Source organism: Scyliorhinus torazame, chromosome 7, assembly GCF_047496885.1.
Source record: "Scyliorhinus torazame isolate Kashiwa2021f chromosome 7, sScyTor2.1, whole genome shotgun sequence".
Taxonomy (NCBI): Eukaryota; Metazoa; Chordata; class Chondrichthyes; order Carcharhiniformes; family Scyliorhinidae; genus Scyliorhinus; species Scyliorhinus torazame.
Genome location: NC_092713.1, coordinates 85,062,074 through 85,081,515, shown reverse-complemented (window position 1 = coordinate 85,081,515; position 19,442 = coordinate 85,062,074). Strand labels below are relative to the sequence as shown.

General features: G+C 45.7%; 1 protein-coding gene across 3 annotated transcripts in view; it reads right to left on the bottom strand.

The window, feature by feature from the left end:
* mysm1 (Myb-like, SWIRM and MPN domains 1) overlaps positions 1-19,442 on the bottom strand; it is a 142,553-nt gene that overhangs the window by 13,630 nt on the left and 109,481 nt on the right. For all 3 annotated transcript variants that reach the window (XM_072511000.1, XM_072510999.1, XM_072511001.1), the window contains one exon: positions 15,730-15,835. In XM_072511000.1, the coding sequence (XP_072367101.1) occupies positions 15,730-15,835 (106 nt within the window). The remainder of the gene's footprint in view (positions 1-15,729; positions 15,836-19,442) is intronic.

Below are 19,442 nucleotides of genomic sequence, written 5' to 3'. Positions count from 1 at the left end.
GATGAAATGAAAAGCTGCAAAAGGATTGCAAAACCAAGATGTCATTCATATAACAACAACAACTTGAATTTATGTGGCATCTTTAACATTATGGCCTGAACATCCACAGAGTGGCAATCAGAATCTGATTGTCACTCCACGTCTACTTCCTTACCTTGACATTTTTTCAATGGTGTCACGCCTGACCATCCGACTCAGGCTGCGTGAGAACTATGCAGTGGAGCGGAGTTGGACAGAAGGAGGCCACACCCCATTTTATGGCCCTGGCTGCTGCAAATCATGTGAGTTTACAGGTCCAGCCACTTTCATGCCACAGAGAAGGTAGGTTTGTCAGCTAAGTAGTTATAACTTTGACCACCTGGGGGTGGTTTGGCCATTTGGCAGAGGGTGGTGTGGGGGTTTCAGCCTGTCCTGGCTTGGGGTGGGTGGTGGGAGAGGGAGGGTTTGCTGAGGACTTTGGTTAGTTTGGGGGGGGGGGCAGGGAGAGAAAGAGTCTCATATGTACAATGATTATTCAGAAGCTCCATGATTATTCAGAAGCACCATGTATGTCGCCCTGGAGCTCAGACGTTATGGCCCATTATAAAATACCCCAAGACAAACATTAGCAATCAAAATTTGATACATCAACCAAGGAAGTATTTGGACAGGAGAAGAGAGGTTTGGTCAAAGAAGGTCTAATAATAATAATTAATAATAATAATCTTTGTCACAAGTAGGCTTGCAGTAACACTGCAATGAAGTTACTGTGAAAAGCCCCTAGTCGCATTCCAACGCCTATTCGGGTACACAGAGGGAGAATTCAAAATGTCCAATTCACCTAACAGCAAGTATTTTGGGACTTATGGGAGGAAGCCAGAAAGAGAAGAAAGAAGTTCGAGAGATTTAGGAAGGGAATTCCACAACTTAAGGCGCTGTCACCAATTGTCGGGCAACTAAACTCAGGAATGATCAATTACAAATTATAAACTGGTTTCCCTGTGGGTTTCACACCGTATGTGTCTTGTGAACAGATCTCTTTTAAGGAATATCCTCTTTTGTTGCTACAAAGATTGCATGAACACCTAAAATATAATTGATGATCTAGTTAAAGAATAAAGTACAGAAGTATCCTTAGGCTGATTAAATTATTGTTTTCGCTCTATGCACAAATTGTTCTACTACAAATTCTGCTTTACTTTACTTGGGGTCAATTTCAGCTCCCATAAGGAAACTAACTGGAGCTGAATAGAGTGAGAACAATGGTGCCACAGGGAGTTCTCCCAATTTCTATGACCCAGTTTTCATGGTTGAGGTGAGCTGGCAGCAAGAAAGGGCAGATTGCCAATTATGAGATTTGTAAGGGTTTCTGGCAGCTTAAAGGAGAGATGCATTAATCTGAAGCCAAAAGAGCCAAATAAACAGTGGGTCACAGAAAGATGGCTGGGAGAAGAATCTTGGCAGAGTCTTGAGGTTTTCAAGCATTCCCAAATCAAATATAATGTAAGCTGAAGTCCCCATACTTCCACTCTTCCAACAGGGGAAGTTGGCACACAAGAGGGAAACTGATCACAAAGAGTGTTCTCTCACTCGTCATGAAGGTTTTATTCTAATGGTTCATCTGTGCAATGCTCCTACAGCAGAACAAAAGGTATGTAGTATATAGCACAATACAATTTTATTGAACATCTCTTTTTATCCGTACTGCAGGATGCTACCAGACTTGGTCCGGTATTTCAATCATCATGCCCAGCAAAGACACAATCATATTTATAACTTTAAACAAGGACTGTATTCAGTATAGAATGTCCTTGAACTTCCTTTTTTTTAAAAAATAAAAATGAGGCTAAGGTGACTGAAAGTGACTTTTGCAATTCTGCACAGACTCAGAAGTATCTCAAATCTCCAGAAACTTCCTACTTGAATGACAATAGTTGGGGTGGCCTCCTTGAATGGGCATACCAAGATGAAAAACATTTGTGGAATTCACACCTTCTATTGCATGCAGACTTACCCACAACTCCAAATCAATGGACTCGAAGACCCACTATCTCCGAGCTTGATAACAGAGAGCTGCAGAAACAAGTTAAATCATGTGTACGTATGAATGTCCACCATCCATCCCTCATTGTGTAGCAATGGCTTTGAACTTCAAATCATTCTGGGTGGATAATAGAAGTATTGATCACGTGGTCACCTGATTGAAACCCCCTTCAGATAACAAATCTTACGACTCCAAGCACCAGGAAGAAACCAGCCAATCTGCAAATAACAGAGCAAGGAACTGCAGCAGCCTCAGCAAAGGCAGCAACATCTATGCTTTAAGACTGGAAATGCAACATTATCAGGTCTTCAAGCACTTTCAAGTGTACTAGTACAGAAAACCGACCTCCTAGTAATAAGTCTACATGCAACTAATTTCATGATTTGTTGAAAAATCTATCTCTTCAAGGGAATCCTGCAACAACTTTGAATATGACTTGTTATTGAATTCTTCTAGCTAAACTTCAAGAGTGGAAAATAATTTCTTCTTCACCAGGCCTATATCAAGATGAGTCAATCACATAACTTACAAACTATTCAATTGTTTATAACTTGTAAAAGTGAACCATCCTCTTTAGCTGTATTTTCCTCAAGTGCTTGTGTGAGTGGTGAATGGCGCAGCATTAGGTTTTCGGGGTTAACGTTTGAATAAATAATCCTCTTTACTTGAACCCACAAAAATGTGTGCTGCTGTTATTCAAACTGACCATACACTCAGGGGTTAAGAAGCAGGCAAACCTTCCTTTTCAAAAATGCACTGATTACAGCTCGGAAGGGAAAGGAACGGGGGTTTCAGGTCTCTCTCATTCCTGTCCGTAACAGAATTGTTCTTTGAGGTCTCCAATAGGATGTCTGATGGGGCTCTAGTTAAGTCAACTATCTTACGCTAGTTGTGTTCTACAGCTGTGCCTGGATTTCAAAAAGTGATAAGGAAAACATGTAGTGAGTAGCCCTCATATTCAAATATAACAACTTTCTATGCAGTGAAAAACAGTAGGGTGATGGACAACTGACACAATATAAAATCATCGTGGCAGCTGCCATGAAGTGAGCACAGACTCGCATGATTCCACCCCGGTTATCATACGTGATTAGGAAATGAATGGAGTGGAATCCATTTGATTCATGTCGTTTGCTGTGTTGTGAGAAGGAGCCTACAGGATGACTTGGTTACAGTCAATAACTGGATTTGGAGAAACCTCCCATCTCAACAAACTTCAGAAACCTGTGTGACTACTTGTGAATGCCAATGGAGAAAATGAGGAATGAGAGCCCAATATTTATCTCTCAACCAACATCACTAAACGCAGATTATATGCTCATATAATTCACTACTGATTGTTAGAAATTGTGTGTGCAAATTGGATGCCATATTTCCATACAACAATGACACTTTAAAAATATTTAACTTGGTATGAAGTACTTAGGATAGTGAAAGATATGATATAAATACATGTTCTTTCTTATAGGACCGTACAATATGTTTGGTTCAGTTATCAAATCAATACAATTCACATCATCTGATTTATTACATTTGAGCTAGCAACAAATAGGGATTATTCTTATCCACCTTCCTCAAAGGACAGTCATTAACTATTAGCCAACTGAAAAAAATGCATGATTTCCCTGGGCAGACAGCAAGTATTCATTCATGGGACGTGGGCTTTGCTGGCTAGGTCAGCATCCATTGTCCATCCCCAATTGCCCTTTAGAAGGTGGTGGTGAGTGCCTTCCTGAACAGCTGCGTCCCATGTGCTGTAGGTACACCCACAGTGCTGTTAGAGAAGGAATTCCAGGATTTTGATCCAACCACAGTGAAGGAACAGCAATATATTTCCTAGTCAGGATAGTGAATGGGATTGGGGAGTTTCCATGTGTCATAGAAAGCTGCAAAACTGTATAAAATGTTAGTAAATCTGCAACATTCTTATGAGAATTGCTTATGACACCATAAAGTGCTACCATCCCAGTAGGAAGCCGTGTTCATGTGGGTTGGAGAATCAGTGCTTCAGTTTTCTCTATATTACATTAATTGATAGTTTCAGCAGGTGAAGGGCTAGAGTTTCAACAGCAACTGCTTGTCTTGTCTCTTTGCAACTCAATCCAGGTAGGCATCACTAACTGGATACATTAGCATTTGTTTATAAATTTAGCAGTTATACCCAACAGGCGGCGAAGGGTCTCCGCCGGCCGGCACGAGTTGGCGCATGCGCGGGAGCGCTAGCGTGTGCTGGCGTCATCCCAGCGCATGAGCAGGGGGGGGGCTTCACCTCCGCACCGGCCATCGCGGACCGGTACACCAGCCGGCGTGGAGGAATAGAGTGCCCTGACGGCACAGGCCCACCCGCGGATCGGTGGGCTCCGATCGCGGGCCAGGCCACCATGGGGGCACCCCCCAGGGCCAGATCCCCCCCCCACCCCGAAGGCCGCCAGTAACTACCTGTCGTAACATACGCCGGCGGAACCCGCCGAAAACGGGCAGCCACTTGGCCCATTGTGGGCCAGAGAATCGCCGGGGGGGGGGGGGGGGGGCGCTGTCAGCGGCCGCCGACCGGCACGGCGCGATTCCCGCCCCCGCCAAATCCCCGGCGCCGGAGAATTCGGCAGCCAGCGGGGGCGGGATTCACGCCACCCCCCAGCGATTCTCCGACTCTGGTGGAAGGACAAATGTTTAGACAATTTACAATGCCTCAGCCATTTAGACTTGCAAAATGTCGAAGTTCAATGCCATACCTCACTTATCAATCTTTAGTTACTTAATCAAGATCTTAGGTAATAAAGAAGCATGGCAAATAAACATAGCCATCATGAAGATGACCCCCCACCCCCCCCCGCCCACTGCGTTGGATGCTAACTCAGCAATGCTCATTCCAAAGAAATCTTTTTATCCATGACTGGTAGCAGACTATAGCTGCAGGAAGTGATTTAATATTGGTTTGAGTAATTATATGTTCTTGCTGATGAACATGGTCTAAGTGACTGATTTTATCTCTCTCAAGGTCTCTTAGGTTCCAATATGTTATCACCACAACAGCTCTGGATTGCTCCAATGAGGCATCAATTGGTGATACAAAAGTCTGCTGTTTTTCCTAAACAGTTTTCTTTTCACAGTTACTTTAGTGGGATGCTGTTTATTATATGTGGTTAGTCAAACTACAACATCACTGCACTAGATTGAAGTGGATTGGAATCAGTGTTCAGTTTGAAATGCAGAGCACAGGTCACATATTTTGTGATTTGTTTGGTCAAAACTAAATAACATTCTATTTTGTAAAAAATAAATGAACAAAAGGATATCTGAAAAAGTTTTTTCTGTCAAATTTGTGGAATATTTAAGTGATAATATTGGTTAGTTACATTATTTTGCTGATTATGGGAATTTTACACGAGTTACAAAATGTTATCTTCTGATGTTTGACTTCACATGGCTAATAGGAGACTCATGCTGCTGTTGCTTTTTACCCAGCAGTTTCTGTGGAGTAGAAAGATGTGGTTGCTCTGCTTGCTTCTATCACAGTGGAATGGAGTTGTCACACTACTTCTGCACATATTCAAGCACATATGCGGCTTACAAGGCTCAGACTCAGGATTAGCTTACATTGATTTATGAAGAAGCTATAAAATATTAAAAGGCTGTAATCTTATAATTTTTGGGACAAAAATAAACCAGTGGCTGTTACTATATTGGAGATGGTACCATTCATGTTGGCAGGTCCGACAGTTTTACAGTGCACATCCAAAATCATTAACACATTGAAGATCTCTATATGACACCAGAATGACAGATACAGTCTGAAGATGTTAGGTAATAAAAGGTAATAGCTTTGCTTTAAAATGTTTTCATCTGGCATTTTTACCATAAGATAGCTAAGAAAATGTCACGGTGCTATGAATCGGCTGATATTTTTTCAAAAGGTACATTGCATTTATTGTTTGCACTGCTGAGCATTTTGATGAATTTTTAGGCATGAGTTTTAGGCATGAGTGATAATAATAATCATTATCATTTTTATGATTCAAGCTTTGAGAATTAATCAAAAAGCAAAATTTTGCAATCTCAACAAAGCTCCTTCTGCCAATCTAAATTGTGCTGTTGTACCACACCAGGGGCGGCATGGTGGCACAATGGTTAGCACTGCTGCCTCACAGCGCCAGAAATCCGGGTTCGATTCCGACTTCGGGTGGAGTTTGTATGTTCTCCTCATTTCTGCGTGGGTTTCCCCCCAAAGTCCAAAAATGGCTAGGTGGATCGGCTACACTAAATTGACCCTAGGTCAGGTTACAGAGATAGGGTGGGCGATAAGGCCTAGGTAACATGCCCTTCCAGAGAGTTGGTGCAGACTCGACAGGTTGAATGGCCTCCTTCTACACTGTAGGGATTCTATGAGGACTCTGTGGTTAGTTAGTCACTCCAAGAAGAAATTTGAAAACTTGAAGACAGGGCTGTTAAGCAGAAAATGGGGTGAAATTCTCCCGAAACGGCGCGATGTCCGCCGACTGGCGCCCAAAACGGCGCCAATCAGACGGGCATTGCGCCGCCCCAAAGGTGCGGAATGCTCCGCATCTTTGGGGGCTGAGCCCCAACATTGAGGGGCTAGGCCGACGCCGGAGGAATTTCCGCCCCGCCAGCTGGCGGAAACGGCCTTTGTTGCCCCGCTAGCTGGCGCGGAAATGACATCCCCGGGCGGCGCATGCGCGGGAGCGTCAGCAGCCGCTGACAGTTTCCCACGCATGCGCAGTGGAGGGAGTCTCTTCCGCCTCCGCCATGGTGGAGACCGTGGCGGAGGCGGAAGGGAAAGAGTGCCCCTACGGCACAGGCCCGCCCGCGGATCGGTGGGCCCCGATTGCGGGCCAGGCCACCATGGGGGCACTCCCCGGGGCCAGATCGCCCTGCGCCCCCCCCCAGGACCCCGGAGCCCGCCCACGCCGCCTTGTCCCGCCGTTCAAAAGGTGGTTTAATCCACGCCGGCGGGACAGGCAATTTATCGGCGCGACTTCGGCCCATCCGGGCCGGAGAATCGAGTGGGGGGGCCCGCCAACCGGCGTGGCCCGATTCCCACCCCCGTCGAATATCCGGTACCGGAGACTTCGGCAACCGACGGGGGCGGGATTCACGGCAGCCCCCGGCGATTCTCCAACCCGGCGGGGGGTCGGAGAATGACGCCCATGGTCTTTAACATAGATAAATATGAAGTGGTACACTTAGGTAGGAAAAATAAGGGACTGAAGAGAAAAGAGATCTAGGGATGCAGGTGAACAGATCACATGTATCCCAGACTAGTTAGAAATGCTAAGAGAAACACTGAGACTTATTTTAAAAGTAGTGAAGCTGTGTTAAATCCTGGTCAGATCTTAGAATACTGAGCACAGTTCTGGTCTCCAATCGATCAAAAAGGCCAGCGAGGCAATGGAGAAATTGGGAAAAAAAAGATTTATAAGAATGGCACCAGAACTGAGAAACCACAATTATTGGGAAAGACTGAGCAGGTTGGGGCTTCTACAAGACGGATATGAAAACTTGTCTGCAAATACTAAATCTTTAAATACATTGTGGGTGGCTTGGCTGATTATTTCAATTGATCGTAGACACTGCATGAATCCTGGCTACATGTCTTGTACATTTGGCGTAATCATTTATTTAAAAGTGCTCCTGTGGTTAAAATGAACTACTTTACTGGCCACATTGGTGCTATAAAAATAGGATACTCAGTAGGGAACTGTGGAACACAGATTTTGCTACAAAGAAGAAAGAACTAATAATTCATGATTTGTAGAAGCTATGAGTGCTATTAAGACTTTCCTCTAAATTCTGAACTCCACAATTCCCGAGTGCACAATTTATTAAGACCCTATTTAAGATCATAGTTGTTGCAACAGGGTGCTTCATTTCCCAGCTAATTTTCAGCAACCCGAATCAAGGGGGGTTAAAAATACACAGGATGGTGTGAGGTGCTCCGGAGAGTGAACGCCTCCACCTCATGCGCAAGGTTGGGGCTGATACAGCTGAAGGTGGTATATAGAGCACACCTCACAAGGATAAGCCGATGCTTTGAAGGGGTAGAAGATGTGAGTGAACGTTGGGGGCCCCGCAAATCACTTTCATATGTTTTGGTCCTGTCCAAAGCTGGAGGATTACTGGAAGGAGGTTTTTAGGGTAATCTCTAGAGTGGTGCACGTGAAACTGGACCCGGGCCCTCGGGAGGCCATATTCGAGGTGTCGGACCAGCCGGGGTTGGAAACGGGTGCGGAGGCAGATGTTGTAGCCTTCGCCTCGTTGATCGCCCGAAGGCAAATCCTGATAGGATGGAGAGCAACCTCTCCACCCTGTGCCCTGGCCTGGCGGGGGGACCTGTTAGAATACTTGACTCTTGAGACGGTTATGTTTGAACTGACGGGAAGGATGGAGGGGTTCTACAATTCATGGGCATTATTCATTATGCACTTTCAAGAACTGGATAACATCGAATATTAGTTGGGAGTGGTTGGGAGGGTTGGGGGGAGGGGGACTGTGTGTGTTAATGGTGACTATGGGTGATTCCTGATTCCTTTTTGTCATTTGTTTATGTTAACATGCGGGCTAATGTTTGGGGTTTGGTGGGAGGATGGGATCGTTGTTATTGATATGGGGATTGACATTATATTCATTATTGATTATTGTTTATTGTTGGTGGGTGCAAATTTGGGAGAAAATGTGAAAAAAGAGAATAAAAATATTTTTTAAAGGGCAAAATGCAAAACAACAAAAAAAACTTGCATTTATATTGTAACCTTGTGTAATAAAATTTCCCAAGGTTTTTTAAGAATTATAAAGCAAATTGGATCCCCAGCTGCATATGGTGATATTAAGCTTGGTCAAAGAGGTAGGTTTTAAGGAATGTATTATAGGGGTAAAGAGAGATCAAGGGAAGATGGTTAGGGTATGAATTCCAGAGCTTAGGGTCCAGGCGGCTAAAAGCACAGCCAACAATGGTGCAGCAATTCAAATCTGGAATGCAAAAGAGATCAGAATTAGAAGAGCGCAGGTATCTTGGGAGGGTTGTGGGTTTAGAGAAAAATTACAGATAGGAAGGGGTGAGGCCATGGAGGATTTTAAAAACAAGAATGAGAATTTAAAATAAAATCATTGCTTGACCGAGAACCAATGTAGGTTAGGGAAAAAGGGGGGTGAGTAGGACTTGAGGTGAGCGAGGACATGGGCAGCAGAGCTTTGGATGAACTCAAATTTTCAAAATGTAGAATGTGGGAGGCTGGCCAGGGGCCTGTTAGAAAGTCAAGTCTAGGGGTGACAAAGGTATGAATGAAGGTTTTAGCAGCAGATAATCATTGTTATGATGGTAGAAACAATTAGTCATATTGATGTTGTGGAGGTGTGGTCAGAAGCTCACCTCAGAGATTAAATATGATACCAAGGTTGTGAACACTCTGGTTGTTGAGTGTCATAGATTACATAGAACATACAGTGCAGAAGGAGGCCATTCGGCCCATCGAGTCTGCACCGACCCACATTAATCCCTCACTTCCACCTTATCCCCGCAACCCAATAACCCCTCCCAACCCTTATGGACACTACGGGTAATTTAGCATGGCCAATCCACCTAACCTGCACGTCTTTGGACTGTGGGAGGAAACCGGAGCACCCGGAGGAAACCCACGCGGACACGGGGAGAACGTGCAAACTCCGCACAGACAGTGACCCAGCGGGGAATCGAACCTGGGACCCTGGCGCTGTGAAGCCACAGTGCTAATCACTTGTGCTACCGTGCTGTCATTAGAATACATGAAAACTAACACTGTTTTTGTGGCAGCATATAGATGAAAAATAAGAGGGGACCAAGAATAGATCCTTGGGGGACACCAGAGGCAACAGTCTTGAAATAGGAAGAATCATAGAATTCCTACAGTGCAGAAGGAGGCCCATCGAGTCTGCACCAACACTCGAAAGAGCACTCCACCCAAACCCACTTCCCCGTAATATCCCCAAAACTACCCTGCACATCTTTGAACACTAAGGGGTAATTTTAGCATGGCCAATCCACCTAACCTGCACATCTTTGGACTGTGGGAGGAAACCGGAGCACCCGGAGGAAACCCACGCAGACACAGGGAGAATGTGCAAACTCCATACAGGCAGTCATAGAACATAGAACATACAGCGCAGAAAGAGGCCATTCGGCCCATCGAGTCTGCACCGACCCACTTAAGCCCTCACTTCCACCCTATCTCCGTAACCCAATAACCCCTCCTAATCCTTTTGGTCACTAAGGGCAATTTATCATGGCCAATCCACCTAACCTGCACATCTTTGGACTGTGGGAGGAAACCGGAGCACCTGGAGGAAACCCACGCAGATACGGGGAGAACGTGCCGACTCCGCACAGACAGTGACCCAGTGGGCAATCGAACCTAGTACCCTGGCGCTGTGAAGCCACAGTGCTATCCACTTGTGCTACCGTGCTGCCCAAGCTGGGACTGTGAGGCAGCAGTGCTAACCACTGTGCCATCGTGCCGCCCAAGAGAAGCCACTGTAGGCAATGTTCTGTCTATAATTAGACAAGTTAGATTGGAATCAGGCAATTGCAGTGCTACACAAAAGGATGGCCAGTAGAGAGGCATTGGAGGAGGATTGTGTAGTGAACTATGTCAAAGGCTAGAGGCCTGTTGAGTGGGAAGAGAAGGAATAGTTTACCTTTGTCACAATCACAAAGGATGTCATTGCAGTATTGCAACAGGGGTGGAATCCTGATAGGAGATCTGGAAAAGATGGGCATGGATTTCGGAGGTGTCAATATGTTTAAGGATCACATTAAAGTAATTTAGAGGGGAAGGGAACTTAATTGGAATATGTTGATCAATGACAATTTAGCAGAGAACACCTTTAAAGGAATTATATTGGACATTCCTAAATATATTCCAAAAAGCAAGAAGTTCAGATCAAGAATTATCATATTAAAAGTTAAATGAAGAGGAAAGCAACCTCTATGAATCCTATACGAGAAAGCAGTCAATGAGGTGGCAAAAGGAAGATGCTGAAAGGTGTCTAATGAAAATCAAAAGAGAAAGAGACACCTTGGAATAAAACATGCAATGGAAAATTTAACAGTCATAGTGAAAAAAAGATTCAGTACATCAGCAGCAAAAGGGCGAGGTGCAAAAGGTGACAACCCTAAAAAATGGAAGTGGGCTTGAAACTGAAGACAACACAAGATTGCAAACATTCTGAATAATTATTTCCTCCAGGTGTTCACAAAGAAAGTCATGAACCACATCCCCTACCCAAATGGAGTTAACACAAGTAAAAGCAAGGAATTAGCATCCATGAACTAACAGTCCTCCCAGACTAAAAGGACTGACAATAAATAAATCCACAGAAATTATGTAATTCAGAGTGTTGAAAGAGACTAGAGAGAAGATTGGTAGACATTGACAATCATCATGAGGGAGAGGTACCGACAAATTGGAAATAGGCTAATGAATGCTCATTCGAAAAGAGGAAGATCTTGGGCGAGATTCTCCACTCCCGCGCCGAATTGCCCACGCCGTCGAGGTTCACGACGGCGCGAAACGGCCCCGATCCCAAACGAGTCAGGCCCCGACAAGGGCTAGGATCGGGGCCGCGTCATCTACACGCGCCAGGCCTTGTCGCCGCATAAAGCGGCGCCGCACAGATGAAGTGGCCGGCGCCGCATAACTGGCGTCACCCGCGCATGCGCGGGTTGGCCGGCGCCAACCCGTGCATGCGTGGTTGCCGTCCTCTCTAAGTCCGCCCCGCAAGATGGCAGACGGATCTTGCGGGGCCGCGGAAGGAAGGAGGTCCTCCTTCAGAGAGGACGGCCCGACGATCGGTGGGCACCGATCGCGGGCCACCCCACATTTGAGGTACCCCCCGGTGCAGGATTCCCCCTCGCCCCCCCCCCCCCCAGCGTTCGCGCGCTGTTCCCGACGGCAGCGACCATGTGTGGACGGCGCTGGGGGGAACCTGCCGTTTTGGCCTGGCCGCTCGGCCCATCCGGGCCTGAGAATAGCGGGGGTGCCGGAGAATCGCCATTTTGGGTGTCTCCGGCGATTCTCCGGCCTGCGGCCCGCAGAACTCGACCGGGCCGTTCCCGCCGCTTGGGAGAATCGCGGGAGGGCGTCGGGCTGGCGTCCCGGGAAATTCTGGCGGCCCAGGCGATTCTCCCAACCGGCGCGGGAGTGGAGAATCTCGCCCACTGTCTGATCAATCTGCGTGGAAGGGCCAGCTCAAGTGGACCACACATAGGAAGTAAAAAGCAGCAAATATACTCCAAGAATGATACCAAAATAGCCAAGGATGAAGTCAAAAGAAACCCAGGGGAATAGTATTCTCAATGCTAAACATGTCCAATCTATTAGCAGCAGCAATCAATAAAGTTAGAAAAATGTAGAATTACATAGGTCGAATAGTAGAATACAAGTTAAAGGAAATAGTGATCAAATCATACAGTGCCGTCTTCATCTTTAGGCAGTCCCTCAGAGTCCAGAATAACTTGATTCCATACTAAAGATTAGTTCTCAGGTGACTGAGGAGTCGAATGTGTGACATCCAGTGCCCTCCTGGGGCTCGCTTGCAATGTCGAAGCTCCGAGTAGAGCACTTATTTTGGGAATCACGTGTCAGGCAGGTGGTTGATGTGGGCAAACCAACAGAGCTGATTAAGCGTTGTCAATGCTTCGATGCTGGGGATGTTGACCTGAGCAATATCACTGACTTTGGTTCACCTATCTTGCCAATTAATTTGCAGGATCTTGCGCAGGTAACGCTGGTGGCACTTCTCCAGGATTTTGAGGTGCCTACTGAACACAGTCCATGTCTCTGAAGCATATAGGAGGGTGGGTATCATCACTGCTCTGTAGACCATGAGTTTGATTCTGGTTCTGAGGTCCTGTCTTCAAACACTCTCTTCCTCAGGTGACACAAGGCTGTGCTGGCTCACAGAAAGTAGCTTTGAACCTCATTGTCGACGTTTGCCCTTATTGACAGTAGGCTCCCAAGTGGAAAATGGTCCATGCTGTGCCAGTCCTCGTCATGGATTTTGATAACTGGGTGGGGGGCAATGCTGTGGGATGGGGTAGGTTGGTAGAGGCCCATGCTCTCGGACCATGTTAATTGAAAATCTTGGAATACTTTAAAAAGCAATTTGTTTCTGAAATGGGGAGACGTTAGGACCCTTTGGATGAATTAAGATGGGTCAAATGGCCCTCTGTAATTAACTGGTAATCAATGTACCTCCCTGAACTCAGTGGTGGATTTTGTTGTTTCGATCCAAGAATGCAGCATCAACCTGTGACTGCAGTTGGCATACAATGTTATATGCATCAAATGGATTGCACAAGTTTATTCCAGTTTTAATTGGCATGTGGCAAACAATCAACTTCATCTCAACCAAGTAAATTCCTAAATATGGGTCTCTACAACCATCAGAAATAAACAACCATAATGAAAAGAAAATATTAAGGGGTTTAGCATTTTTGGAAAGTAAATAAATTGCCTCACATGGATCGAAATGTATCCCAGGTGCTAAGAGAAACAAGGGACGAAACGGCGGAGGCTTTGACTATCCTTTATCAAACCTCTCTGGTTTTAGAAGTGATGCCAGAGGGTTGGAGGATTGCTAATGTTATACCACTGCTTAAAAAGGAAAGAAATGACAGACCAAGTAATGACAGGCCAGTCAGCCTAACCTTGGTCGTGGGAAGATTATTGAAAAATATTCTGAGTGACAGTATAAATTGTCATTTAGAAAGGCATGGATTAATCAAGGGCACTTGACATCAATTTGTTTTTAAGAGAAGGTCGTGTTGGACTAACTTGATTGAAATTTTTAAGGAGGGATCAAGGAAGCTTGACGAAAGTAGCATGGATTATATAGCAAGGCTTTTGACAAGGTCACACATGACTTACTTGTTAGAAACGTACAGTAACCCTAGGATAGAAGTGATAAGTTGGGTCCAAAGTTGGCTCAGTGGCAGAATGCAAAGGCTAAGTGTCGATGGATGTTTTTGTGACTGGACGTTTGTTCCTGTAGGATTCCACAGAGCTCGTACACTTTGTGGTATATATCAATAATTTAGACTGAAACATAACAGTGATTAAGATGTTTGCAGATAATACAAAAATTGGCCACAAGGTTGATAATGAGAAGTATACTGGAGGGCAGGACAAAGGGAAATGGAATTCAGTCTGGAGAAGTGTAACGTAATGAATTTGGGGAGGGCAAACAAGGTAGGGGAATACACAATAAGTGGTAGGATGCTGAAAGGAACAATAGGGTCGTTGAGTGCATATCCATAGATTCCCGAAGACGTAGGGCATGTAGATAAGCCAGTTAGGAAGGCATAAAGGATATTTTTCTTTATTAGCAGACACATAAGAGCAGTGAGATTATGCAGTTATGCCATATATCACTATTTACGCCACAACTAGAGTACTATTCTGGTTACCACATTACAGGAAGGATTTGATCACACTCGATAGGTTACAGAGGAGATTTTAAAAGGGTGTTACCATGAATGGAAAATTTTAGTTATGAGAAAAGATTGGATAGGCTGGGATGTTTTCTTTGGATCAGAGGAGGTTTAATTCAGGTGTATAATATGAAGGGACTAGGATGGACAGGATAGACATATTTTCCTTAGCAGAGAGGTTAATAACCAGGGTCAGAGATTTAAAATAATTGGCGGGGGAATTAAAGGGGAGTTGAGAAGAATTTGTTTTCTTTCAGTGGGTAGTAAGGGTCTGGTGTTCAGTACCTAAAAGGGTGGTAAAAGGTGAAACTATCATCGTATTTCAAGAACACTGGGGTAAGCATTTAAAATGTCATAGCCAGAGAAGGAAAGTCTTCTTTCCAACAGGATAGGCACAATGGACATAATAGCCTCCTTCTGTGCTGTAAATTGTCCATGGTTTCTACAGGTGCAAACCTAGGTAACTAAGAGCGCATCAGCAAGATATATGCATAAAAAAACTTCTAGATAAAGTCTGAATATGAGAAGATAAGCAAAATAAATGCTCACAGATTAAGCCAATGGAGGGAACAAATCTCTGGATATAGGCATTGGTGCTTTCAGAGTGAAAGAGATAGCTTCAATTAAGCATATTGCTGAATTTAGGAGGTGCACAAAGAACAGTAATATATCTTTTTATTAAAACAGTAAAAATATATACAAGGCCAACTGGTACAAACACTAATTTTGTGTTGGAGAAACAGGGTACCCTCCCCTCAGTACCATTGTACAGGGAGAGGGGGTGGATACTCTGATTATTAAAACAATTCACAACACATTTCTATAAAAAGCAAATGGTACAAGCACTAAACTTAGCGCTGGAGGGACCAGATACCCTCGCCTCTGTACCAACAGAAGGGAAAGGAAAGGGGTGGTGGGGAGAGAGGGGAAAGGAGGGTGGTGAGGAGGGAGGGAGTAGGGGTGTTGGTGGAGGGGGTGGCCCAATAGGGCACTGCCTGAACTATCTACGGAGGCAGAAAAATTAAAGAACCTTCAATTATGATGTGCCAGGTTCTGGGAGTCCCGCAGAGGAGGTGAGTTTTAAATAATTCTGCTGCATAAAGTGGGGTGGTCATTGTCAATTAAGACAGCCACTAGAAGCAGGACAGTAAAATTAGCACAATTCTTCTACAAGTGGATGATGAAATTCCTTTGCTAAATCAACAAACCGTATTTTATTACTTGCCTAAGGGATAGTTTGTACTTCTCCATTATCCAACGAGCTTTGTCTATCATTTGCACCCAAAGCGGTTCTTCATTCAATTGATTCAATTCACACTTATATGGAAGTCCTGTGTTAAAAGAAAACACAGGTTTAATAATGGCTCGACATTCAGCATTATCTGCCAACTTTATTGGAAATCTTCTATTACAGAAGTTTCCTTAAATTAAACTGAGAGGATGTTTGTTTTCATAGCTACATTAATTGAAAAATAGATCTTTATCACAATCTAAGGAAAGTAATATTAAGTCAGAGATACGAACTTACCAAAGTTTGTAAGCAAATTAATAGCAATAAAGAAAATAATGTTACTAAAAGGTAACAAATCACCAGGACCAGTCAGTTTCCAACCTGGCATTTTAAGAGAAGTAGGTAGAACTTTGCAGATGCTCTAACTCTTACTGCCAAAGTTCTCTCAATTCACAAACCATTTCTTTAAGCTGGAAAATTGCACCTGTCACTTAGCAATTTGTGAAAAGTAGATTGTGCCTGACAAACCTAATAGAATGTTTTGGAGGGTGATTATTGTTGTGGACAGGAAATGTCTATGGATTTAATTATATCAGGAAGATTTGATAAAGTTCCTCCTGTTAGCTAATGTTAAAGTCCATGGAAATGAAGACAAATTATTGACATAGTTAGAAAATTGGCTAAGCAACAGCAGATATGGGGGACGATTTAATGGAAAAAGCTTCAAGTGTCATATTGAAGGCCACTTCCTGGGTATTTCCTGGTAGCCGACCTGGTGAGACTGCAGCCCGTATTTAATGGCAGTTAAATGATCCCCCACAAACTTCACGCCGGTACTGGCTGCCCCACCAGCTGATTCACTAGACCTGTGACCACAGCTTCTCGCTGACAAAGGGGAGCTGCTTTTAAACATTCCCTCCAAACTCACTCCCAGTCAGCACACAAGCATGGCACCATGCAGACCTGTTCCATGCTTCAGGGATGCAGACCTGTTCCATGCTTCTGGGATGCTGACCTGGCCAGGCTTTGGGCCGCTGTGGAGATGAGACGGGATACCCTGTTCTCCTCAAGGTGGTAGGAGGAACAGCAGCAGGGCCGCCAATGCCACCTGGGAGGTAGTGGCTTTTAGTTCAGGCAGCGTGACAAAGAGGACGCCGTAAAATGTCCTCCACCTCCACCGGGCCACAAGGCTATGTTAACACCGGCCCCCTGGCATCAGGTTCCCCAACCCCCCCAAAAAAAAACAGGTCAATGAATGGGAACTCGCACCCTCACCACATCTGATCATGCACTTGTGCCCTAGCACACCCTGGCATCCACCGGCACAACCCTCCATGCCCAGGTGTCGTGCCCACACATGCCACCTGCCATAGACCTCCCTAGTGCATCAAGTGGCGCCTCACAATGCCCTCTCTCTGTCCCCACAGGAGAAGTTAGCCCATATAGGCGGGAAAGGGCCCAGATGGGTAGCGGAGTTCCAGACATCAGAGACCTGGGGTTCACGGTGTTGGCCAAGGAGAGAGCAGTCTCCGACAGTGAGGTTGGTCTTCGCCGCAGAGGTGAGGATCCACTGCCCCTTCGTCCAGATGACCTGCCTCAAGTGAGTTGTTCATGTCAGACAAATTGATCCTTCCCTTTTTCTGGCCACATGTCCCTTCTCCCTCAGGATCTCCATCTGATGGGACACAGCCATCCGGAGTCACTGCCCCCCAAGAGATCACCTTGGAGGACAGCTTCGAGGATATCACCATCGAGGCATCACAGCTGTCAACCCCACTCTCCACCAGCACAGATACATGCACCTCGGTGCATGACATGCTTGGACAGGCTTCTGGGGCACAATTTGGTGAGCACCACACAGATGCTGATGCACATTAGGTGGAGGCAGGAACATCCAAGGGTGTCAACAGTCTGAGGTCTGCTGGATCCCAGGACTCAGCAAGTCCCAGTCAGATACCGAACCTCTGGGAAAGGTTATCGTTGGATATTGCCGAAGCACTGCACAGCATGGCCCAGCGCAGGTATACACTGTTTAGGCTCTCTGGAGCATGTCCCGGTCACGAATGAGCATCGCTGAGGGTGTCAACACCATGGTGCAGACAACAGGGGAGCGCCAAGGACCAGCAGAGTTGGATGAAGCAGAGGCCTCTGGAGTTCACTCCAGCTACCCCTCCATGCCATGGAGACCTCCCAAGGTCCTACGGGCACCATCCGGGAGGAGGGTGCACTGGAGGCCGACCCGGTGCCTGCCACCAGTGAGATGACAGCGGTCTCCACCTCACCCGAATCCCCACCCTCACAGGTTCCTCAACACATACTGTGGATAAGTCTGAGAATGTTTTACCATGTCCAGAACTTTGTTGTAGAAATGATCTGTCCATCAATGTGTGACTTATTCCACATATCAGTGTCATTCTCCGTCCAGAAGCCGCAGCTGTGCAAGGCCTTTCACATGGCCCAATCTCACTGGAACCAAATCCTGGCATCCACATATTCCACTAGCTGAAGTCAAGTGCAGTTGAACATCCTTGACTTTAGTGTGTTTAACGCGTGGTGACGTGCCAGTTACATGGAGCAATCACCACACCAGCAACAAAAGCATCAGCAATCTGCAGAAGCATTTCTTCAATGGTGTTAGCAGGTGGCTTATTTGGATTAATGTTGTGCACCAGGTCCCGCAGCGTCTTCTTGCTTCAAACTGGATTGCCTTCTGGACTTGTACGTTCCCCTGAACCTGGTGTTCCAGGACCCAGGTATCTTGGAAACAATTGTCCTTCGTCCCGGCTACAGAAAAGAAAGGAAACAGCAACAGCAGCCTCCAGGCATCTGCAGCCACCAGCAGGATCAAGCAGCAAATGCAACCTGCAAATATTTTAGCTTATTGACAGTATCAAAAATACAAAAAACAATGCAATGAGGACACCAATCACTTGGCACTCACCACAACCCCCGCCCCGACCTTCATCAGCGGAAAGGCACACCAACCCAGCCCAGCGGAGAAGGCCAGTCCAACATGGGGCACAATGGAGGAGAGAGAGAAAAACATTCCACCCCAACCAAGAGGGGCACAGTTCAGCCCAGAACAGGTCTGGCACATTACAAACCAAACAAATACAGAGCAACCACCGAAGGAGAACACAAAACAGGCAGCAAGACAACAAAGTCACCAGTCACACACCAGATGCCTGGAGGCTGCTGTTGCTATTTCCTTCCTTTTCTGTAGTTGGAACCAAGGACAATTCTTTCTAAGATACCTGGGTCCTGGAACACCAGGGGAACGTACGAGTCCAGAAGGCAATCCAGTTTGAAGAAGATGCTACAGGACCTGGTGCACAACATTGTTCCAAATGAGCCACCTGCTGACACCATTGAAGAAATGTTTCCGCAGATTGCTGATGCCTTTGTTGCTGGTGTGGTGAGTGCTTCATGTAGCTGGCACACCACCACGGGTTAAACATGCTGAAGCCAAGGACAAAAACCAAAGCAAAAAACAAAGGATCAACGCCATAAAAGCGAGAGGGGTCACAGCAGACAAGCACACAGATGCCAGACAAAAAAGAAAGCAACACACTGCCAACGGTGCAAAAACGACCCCCCCTGCAGCCCTCTACAGTGGACCTGCATCAGCGGAAAGCCGCTTAATGAGCCAAACATTGGAAGGTCGCACCGACATGGAGCATAGCGGAGGAGGAAGAGAAGGCGAAAAC